Below are 9,333 nucleotides of genomic sequence, written 5' to 3'. Positions count from 1 at the left end.
TCAGGAAAGGTTTCTACCAATAAATTGTTAAAGAGAATCAAAGTTACAGGTAAGAAACCAGGGGATACCTTGGCTTGCCTTTTAAATTAGAATTTACAAAAAGCGAGTAGTAAGTATTGAACAATGTTTGCTGATAAAGTTTCTCTTTACTAGGAAATCTTTTGGAGATTTAAACCATGCCTGATCAGAATGCCTGGTTTTAAGAGGTAAATGTTTCAGTTGCAATAAACCTATATATTTATTTGAACTGCCTGGGCTTCTGATTTTCTGCGTTTCAGTTTTCTATCTTCCTCTTCCAAAGGAGTTCTTCATATATGTGAAGTCTACTGGAGTTGGGCGGCAAATTCAAATAAATATATTTCTTGTTGCTGAAACAAATCGTTTGGGTCACACTGTTTTGCTTTTGTGAAATATTGCATTCTATTAGAGATGCAACAATTTCAGCACACTCTGGAATTACTGTTCTCCATTAAATTAAAGTTTCAGGTTGGTCTTTGGTTTACAAACATCTCAAGTTCAGGCTTTATAAAGATTATACACCCTCTTGTATCAGATGCAATTTTTGAACAGTCAATAATTCCAAAGAAAAGGTAGCAACCTCTTTTACATTTAGCCCTCACCTCTTCCTTGAATGTTGTTTCTATGCAACCAAATGTTTGTAATATCCCCTGCTGTCAAGAGAAATAGACATTACCAAACATGTACAGGTAGTCCTTAACTTACGAGCACAATTTCTGTTGTTGAGAGACATTTGTTAAGTGAGTTTTACCCCATTTTACGACCTTTGCCATAGTCGTTAAGTGAATCACTGCAGCCGGTAAACTTATAACCCAGTTGTTCAATGAATCTGGCTTTGATAGGATACAACAGTGCTGGGACTCATCTCCAGGGGGGAATGAGTCTGCCTATCGAGATGAGGTGGACCGGCTGCTTTCGTGGTGTGGAGACAATAACTTGGTCCTCAACACCAATAAGACCAAAGAGCTTACAGTGGATTCTAGAAGGAACAGATCAGACATCCAGCCCTCGCTTATCAAAGGAGACCAAGGGGAGCAAGTGGCCAGTTTTAAGTTTCTAAATGTACTGTTGTAAGTCGGGGACTTGCCTGTATTCTTCCTCCCCTTGCCTCAGTGATATCATTCCAATACCTGAGAGGGCTTAAGATTCTACCTCATCTACACGAATGAGGACTTCAGGCAAGCATCGCCAGGAAGTATATTCTTTTCAGTATGCAACGTTTTGTGAACGGTTGATAAAACTTTTAGAGGGTTGAGGACGTATTCCAGTCTGATCTGAGATCACTGCCCATATTCTTGGAGGAGGAACCAACATTACTAGACCCGCTCCTGCACAAGGGAAGGAACCTCTTTTCAAAAGTTATCTAAGGATTCTCATGTCAGCCTTATTTACCTTTTCACGTTACGTCAGCCTCACTGTGGACCAGACACACAAAATGCAGCCCCGTGAGCTAATTGTACTTATTGGTAAGGTTACATTAACAGGATCTTGCAAGTCTGAAAGTGTTTCTGTCTCTCTTCTCTCATCCCACTTGCAGGACAAACCAGTGGTGGGATTCTACCAGTTTCCCTACCAGTTCTTTGCGTGCATGCGCAGCTTTGCAAACAGCAACTGAGACTCTGCCGTGCCAATCAGCTAAAGAAACAGAAAAGCGCAGAGGCAGGTAGGAGGGCTGATCCTGCACTTTTCTCTTCTTTCTCCACTCAGCTAATCGTCAGAGCTTTTTTTTTTCTTTTACTACCAGTTTGGCCAACTGGGTAGCAATCTTTGCTACCGGCTTGGTTGAATTGTCCCTATTGTCCCACGCACATTCTTATCTTAGGCTAAGTTGCCTTTTATCTGACCTTGGTTTTGTCTCATTGTCCTGTCTCCCAAAGTCATTCCCACATTATACAGTAGGAGATAGGTAATCTTCCCCCGCTCCTCCCCAGAGATTATACTTGTTTTGATTAGCAAGATTGAAGGACATTTAACTAGAAACATCTGGTTGGTGAGATCAATTTCAAGGTTGTATTTTTTTTTCCTAATGGGGGAAAGTAGGGTTTGCATAAAAAAATTAAGTTAAGAGATTTATATGGGACAGTTCCTCCTATTTTAACATCAGCAAAGATCACCGTTCTGCAACCATAATAAAAGAGGCTTTAAAATGGGCCTAGATGGAGTTTGGCCTATAATTGTATGGCATATTAAACACAGTAATGATTCTTTTTTTTTTTAATTTTTAAGAACAGGAGTGATATAAAAAGATATGATGTAAATTATCAATCAGTACTCAAAACTGTATGTTTGAATTCTTCTGCTGAGACCATTCTTCCAGTTTATGTATATACTTTATTATAATAAGCTTTAACTACATCTAGGAATTGGCTTGTCGTTCTCTGTTGAATGGCATTTTCTGTTCTTCTTGCCAGTGTCTATAAGGAGAACCGGAAAATATTTTTTTTCTTCAAAGGATATAAATCAATCTGCAACTATTCCTTGAAAACTGAAATTACTTTATTTAATCATAATATCATTGGTATCATCTTCTTAATGGTGTCAAGTACATTAACAACAACTATCCAAAACTAATGCTATAAAATGACAGCTATTATTACAGCATATACACCCCAATCCAAAATTCCATGTACTTTTGGTTACACAGATGGATTATTCATGCCCAAGAATGTTCCTGCTAGCTTAATTCATGGATTTTCTTTAGTAATTAAAATTGTCTTCTTTTAATAAAATATCCACAAACATAGCCGAAAATATGCCCAAAATAACTCTGGAGTTAAATGTTTTAGTGCTTCATGCAGATTTGCTTGTTGAGCATAATATCAAGATGGTACAAAGGAATGTACTGTACTGTATCAGATAACTTGTTACTACATTGTGACAAAAACTACAATATAATTAGTTTCCTTGCAATAAAGTTCATTCTTACCTAATTAGTTTTGTATTTTAAACTGCCTCAGTTTGTCTTTAAAAGCTGGAACTCAGTTGTGTCAATTCCTCAAACTTTACTTCAAAACTTTAAAAAAAGGAACAACATTGCTAAATGACTCTAAGACAGACATGATATTAACATTATTTATACTATCATAATTTAATACATATAAATTTGTTTTTTAATATAAAACCATTTTTAAAATGCAGAGTTACTTCATTTTAGAGATAACATTTAAAAGACGCCTTTTAACTCATAATGTAACATTTTTGCTCAGGTTAAATTAAACTTTGCATAATTTATTTATACATACATACACACATTTTATAAAATTACTGGCATGAAAACCTGAATAATAGATATAAGTCATGATTAAAGGACTTTTCTTCTTCCATATTTATCTGCTTTGCAGTCAATAGCAACTACAGACTGTAGCTGATCTAACTGAAAATAAATAAACTTGAAAGAAGAGATAACAATAACAAACCACACTATGGCCTCCAATTCAAATATTTAGTCTTAATCTGCAGGGCAAACCTATCAGGATTATTAAAAATCAACCCTTTGTGTGATAGCAGAATGTTGCAAAGTTTGGTTACACACTAAGTGCTCTCACACAGCTACTTCTTGTTTCAATAATCCTACTGTTAATTATTTAACATTTTAGAGGTAGAATTCATGTCAACGCTGACAGTGAGTCCAAACATGGAAACATCCCATTATTGTTCTGCTTTTAAAGTAATTGATTAATCCTTGAACCCCACATTTCTGAGAAGAAAGAAAATGGAATGATTATATTGAAAACATGCTGCTTAAGAATGAACAATCTTAGAATATTTTGTTTTTTAGAATGTATTTAATTACTTTGTGCCTTGAGTTAGATCATGTCAGATCAGAACTATTTTCAAAGTAGCCATAGTCACATAATTTTAATCACACAAAAGCACCCAATAGGTACTAATTACTACTTGCCCTCATCTCCCGCACATTAAAGATGGTAAATATAAGACTCAGAGCTTAACTTTCTAAGAGTACTTTGTTTCTGGAAAAAAACCCAGAATACAAATCCAACCTCACATTTAATTTTGAAATATTATGTAAATTAACCAGATGCTTAAAAAACAAACTAAGGCCTATGCTACTGATTTAATTACTTACTTTTCTGTTCGTTCTGTTCGTTCTGTTGTTACTGAAAATGCTCTCTCTGGAGAATGTGATGGAGATCTCAAAGTTGAGCTAAGTGGTGATGAGGTAGGGACCGAAGTGGTAGAGAAGCCAAGCCTTCGCATCTCTTGAATCGCCCGTTCCCTATCGAGTATAAAATTACAATTGAACTCTGGTTGCACTTCCAAATAGTTTTAATGCAGAAAACAAGATGGCCACTGTTTTTCTCCACAGTAAATTGGAATCGCTTTTTTTTTTTCTTAAATCCTTTTCTTTGATAGCTGATAGAAAGAATTTTTGTTTTTCTTCATGTTCAGTCAAAATTTGCTTTCCGGTAACACTAGTGTCAGCTATGGAATTCATCACTGTCACATAGCTGGAGAAAGTGGGAGCGGGGTGATATAAACTTAGTAGCTCTTAGTAGACAAAATATATATATATTTTTGATTGTTCAAGGTTAAAGAGAAAGAATTAGAACTTACTTTGGGGATTGGTTCATGTGATGTTATGATGAGGGAAAAGGGGATGGTTTGTAGGTTGGGACATTGTGGGGAAGCCGTGAAATGTTTAGTTTCGGAATTCCACAGAATGTGCCAGGTGCTATTCTAATAAAAGTACTTTGAGATGTCTTGGAGTTACTAACAGGAATGGATTTTCCCTGGAACACTGAGATCTAGATCGCGAGCGTCAAACTCGTGGCGTCGCATGGCCATCACGTGATGTTTCGTGATGTTTTTCCCCTTCAGGGAGCTGGGGTGGGCGTGGCCTGTATGTGAGGCCTCTGGCCCATTGGCCGCCACTTTGACACCCCTGCTCTAGATAATACAGGTAGTCCTCAACTTACAACCATTTGTTCAGTGACCATTTGAAGTTACAACAGCTCTGAAACAAAGTGGCCCATGACCATTTTTCACACTTACGACCGTTGCAGCATCTCCCCCATGGTCCACTGGATCAAAATTCAGATGCTTGGCAACTGGTTCATATTTATGACGGTCGCAGTGATCCCCGGGTCCTGTGATTCCCCTTTTGCGACCTTTGGACCAGCAAAGTCAAGGGGGAAGCCATAGTCATTTAACCGCCGGGTTGCTAACTTAACCACTGCAGCGATTCACTTAACAACTGTGTCAAGAAAGGTCGTAAAAGGGGACCAAGTGCACTGAGCAATTGTCTCGCTTAGCAATGGAAATTTTGGATTTAATTGTGGTCGTGCATTGAGAACTACCTATATAGACTTTAGGCGGTACAGAAAGTAGTTGAAGAGAACTTAATGTGGGTTAAGTCTGACTTCAAAACTGAAGCGTGACTTTTTTCTCCTGGCTAGGACAACAGGATTGATACAAAGGTGTTGTAAGCTGAAAGCTGGCAAACTTTAGGTTTTTTTATATTCATTGCTGGGCTGGGGGATGCACATACCCTTGTGCCGGTCACATTTACCCGACCTATTAGAGTGAGGAGGCAGGGATATTACGGGTCCCACCCCTGAGGGAGATACACCTGGTGGGACCCAGAAGAAGGGCCTTCTCCGTGGTGGCTCCCTCTCTCTGGAATATCATTCCCTCAGAGATTAGAATGGCTCCCACTCTAGCGCTCTTTTGAAAGGCACTGAGGAAGACCTGGTTTTGCCAGCGGGCCTGGGGAACCCAGGGAGGGATGGAGCCCATCAAATGGCTCGTGTGATCTGCTTTCGTCGGGGCAGGGATAGGAGTTGGAGTTTCTCCTCCCGCCGCAAATTTTGTTCTATTGTACTTTACTAATTTATTTGGTTCTTTTTGTTAGCTTTTTTTTGTTTTTTTTTATTTTTATTTTTTTGTTTTCAATGATTTTACATTGTGTAAGCCGCCTCGAGTCGCCATGGGCGAATAGGCGGCAATATTAAATAAATAAATGAATGAATAAATAAATAAATGTCTTAAATGCCCCTGTCTCTCTCTCCTTCCTAATGTCCCTGAAAAATATTAAATGAAGGGAGGAGAAGCATCACAACTTGCAGTAAATCTAAAAACAGATCCTCAGCAGAGAGTGCTAAAAGCGCCCTCGTCCCAGCCTGTTAATCAGCTACTTGTAGCAACCAGCAAATTACTGGTTTCCTGACGCTATTTTCACTGGTGAACTATTTGGTTACTGGGAGGAAGCCTTGTTCAATCTAAGCAGCATATGATTGATCACAGCTTTGTTCCTATTTGAAGAGGTTTTTTTAAACATATCAATTTCCATGGATGCTTAACTGAAAGGTCTTGTGGTATTTACTGATAGACATTTTGAAAATGTATTTTACTGCAATTAATTTGAAATGGCGATATTTAATAGAATACATTTTGAAGATGCCCCTTGTTTGCTTTTTATGTCGTAAACCACAATAGAAGGATAAGAAATAGAGCATACCACTTAAGAAACAGTACGGAAAATTAATTATTAAACCAGTTTTAATACTTTCTGTGCAACACTATAAAGCATGCTTTTATGGTTTCCTCCTTAAATGGGACTCCGAACAGTTGCCTTTTTAATGAAGCTAATTCACATACCGTTCAAATTGCTCTGTTGTCAGCTGTCTTTTAACAATATCATAATCAGTCTGCAGCTGTGCAAGTTTATTTCGCAGTATAGAAACTTCTCTATTAAGACTTGTTCTAAAAATATTGTAAAACAAAGAGAAAAATATCTATTACACATTCACAGATGGCATTGTACAAGAACTTTAAAAATAGTTGCCAACAAATAAACAGAGACCTAGAAATTAAGAAAATATACCCATATTTGTGCATACGCATACAAAAAGGTCTTAAAATAAAGAAACCACCTATTTACCACAAAACAGTCTATTTAAGATATGTACATTTGGGGATGCATTCATCTGAAACAATGCATCCATTTGACACACTCCTGACAGAATTTCTCCAGTATTGCAATCTTTGAAATTCCAAGGGGCCATAATGAACGAGATACTTGCATATGACTAGGCAGTGCTACATGCATTTGAAGTGACAATCGTAATAATCTAATCGTAATAATCTAATTGTAATAATCTTATCGTAATAATCTAGTGTTTTTAAAACTTGGCAACTTTAAGTTGTGTGGACTTCAACTCCCAGAATTCCCAAGTCATTCTGACTAAGGAATTCTGGGAGTTGAAATCCACACATCGTCAAGTTGCTAAGTTTCAAAAATACTGGTCTCAACTGTTTTTCACCACTGCAGACTGAAGAACACACATTGACACATGTTGCTTTTAGCATATTATACTTTATATCTTACAGTCTGCATAGCAAAGGGTACCATGCAAGGTAAGAAAATAACCATACTTTCATGAAAGAAACACATAAACCAAAGATGAGTAATTTCATCTTGAAATGCAAGTTAGGAAAATTGCAATTCCAAGGGAAATATTTCTAACAAAACAGTTCTCATATTACTAATTAGAAAATCTGGATTGTATTATGTTTAAAAATACTACATTATTATTTCAAGATTTGAGACATTTTTGCCCTAAATTATAAACAACTGAAAGAAAAATATCATAAAACGGGTCATTTTATACTTTTCAACATACAATTTACTCTCCGAGAGTGTTAACTTGTCCTTGAGCAATTGTATCTCTGAATCTTTTTCATGGGTTATCAAATGGTTCTGAAAATCTTTGTCTCTGCTGGTAGTCAAGAGGGTTTCCAAGTTTTGTATTGTAAGTCGCTCACTTGAGAGCTGCTTTTTTAACAGCTCTGCTTCTGCCTTTGCATCTTCAAATTCAGTCATAATCTAGAGCATAAAAAGAATTTGTTTAGTAAATAACTTCACAGTAACTAAGCCAGCCTGCAGTTCCTGTCCACCTCTCCATTAAGCCCTTCTACATTCCACATGCATCTCCTCCCATCTCTCCCCGGGAGGCTTTTCAAGCCACAGTGGTTTGAAGATGAATTTTTTATCTTAGAGTATATATCCATTTATTTTAGTGCCAACCTTTTTCTCATATATATATATATATATACACACACACACACACACACACTATAAGAACATTTTTCTCTTTTACCCTCTCAAATTCCAGAGATTTGGACGATAACTGACGTGAAAGCAGATCATTGCTAGATTCCAGTTTGACACATAAATCTCTAACAGCAGATACATCATGATTCATTGAAGATTTATCTTCTTTTTCACGTCTGAGAATTTCTTCCAGCTTGGCCATATTTTTTGCCATTGAAGAAATTTGCGATTCATACGTTTGATGTGCAATGATGTGCTGCAGGAAAGACAAAAGTAGCTCTTCTTACAAGCACGGGTGAGGTTCTCCTATTACGTTTTCCTATTTGCACTCCGATATTCGGAGACAAACAAACAAACAAAAAAAACCACATATCAACTTAAAAGTATGTTTTCCCCTTCCAAAATACATTTACAACCATTTGCAAGACTTAACAAGTACTGGGCAAGAGCAGGCATAATTCTGAAATTAGTTTTCCCCTTGAGACCAGACAGATGATTAATGCCATCTGCTCCTTGGACAAGTTTCCAATTAATGTCAAGGTAGTTGATTAAGAAAAGCACGCTAAAATGGTCTAGGAAGCTATAATTTTATAATTACCTCTTGAATTTCTTTTTCCAATAATTCTACTCTTTCTCTAAGGTGTCTTCGTTCCGTGTCAACTGAAAGGAGCTCCAATCGCACAGAGCTGTTTTGTCCCTCCGCTTGATGGGCCTTCACTTCCCAATCTTCGGCTTGGCTGTGAAGCATCTGGAACTTCTCCAATAATTCTTTATTTTCTCTTTCCTAGTATTAAGGGAAAATGTTTCCATTGAGCAATAAGTCTACTGAAACAAATGTCTCTGCTACTATTTGGCCTGTCTTCTGTTTAGAAATTGTCAGCAACTCGTTCCACTGAAGAAACCAGAATATGTGTTATTTTCAATATGAGATAACTTCAAGATTACATGATTATACTGTTAGAGTTAAAAGAATTGAGGCAGATATTACATCAATTGATCCTTACACATAAGAATGTAATATCTTATATCAATTTGCTATACTGAGTTTGCAGTAAATAATCTGGATTTTTTGATGTTGTCTAGATGTTTGTATAAAAAACCAAGGACATCTGCCTGGCAATCGAATGTAAGTTAGTCAACTCTATTGTGTTCCTCTGCGGTTGTGAAGGTTGGACTTAAAAAAAGCAAGACAGAAAGAAAATTGACTTGTCTGAGCTGTGGTGCTGGAGAAGGCTCCTGTG

At 37.0% G+C, this 9,333-nt stretch overlaps 1 protein-coding gene across 5 annotated transcripts in view; it reads right to left on the bottom strand.

Annotated features, from left to right (window-relative positions):
• Positions 1 to 2,241: 2,241 nt before the first annotated feature.
• CEP135 (centrosomal protein 135) overlaps positions 2,242 to 9,333 on the bottom strand; it is a 42,764-nt gene continuing 35,672 nt past the window's right edge. For 2 of the 5 annotated variants that reach the window (XM_087936635.1, XM_087936638.1), the window contains 7 exons: positions 8,691 to 8,876; positions 8,139 to 8,348; positions 7,662 to 7,864; positions 6,637 to 6,741; positions 4,106 to 4,255; positions 2,945 to 3,031; positions 2,242 to 2,432 (listed from right to left, as the gene is read on the bottom strand). In XM_087936635.1, coding sequence (XP_087792761.1) covers positions 2,983 to 3,031; positions 4,106 to 4,255; positions 6,637 to 6,741; positions 7,662 to 7,864; positions 8,139 to 8,348; positions 8,691 to 8,876 — 903 coding nt within the window. In that variant the 3' untranslated portion in view covers positions 2,242 to 2,432; positions 2,945 to 2,982. The other 3 variants (XM_087936637.1, XM_026699916.2, XM_087936636.1) reach the window with 3 other exon arrangements.

The sequence above is a fragment of the Pseudonaja textilis genome, chromosome 6 (assembly GCF_049901715.1).
Source record: "Pseudonaja textilis isolate UNSWEBS1 chromosome 6, rPseTex1.2, whole genome shotgun sequence".
Classification (NCBI taxonomy): Eukaryota; Metazoa; Chordata; class Lepidosauria; order Squamata; family Elapidae; genus Pseudonaja; species Pseudonaja textilis.
Note: the sequence above shows the minus strand (reverse complement) of the source record. Positions and strands in the feature narration are given on the sequence as shown.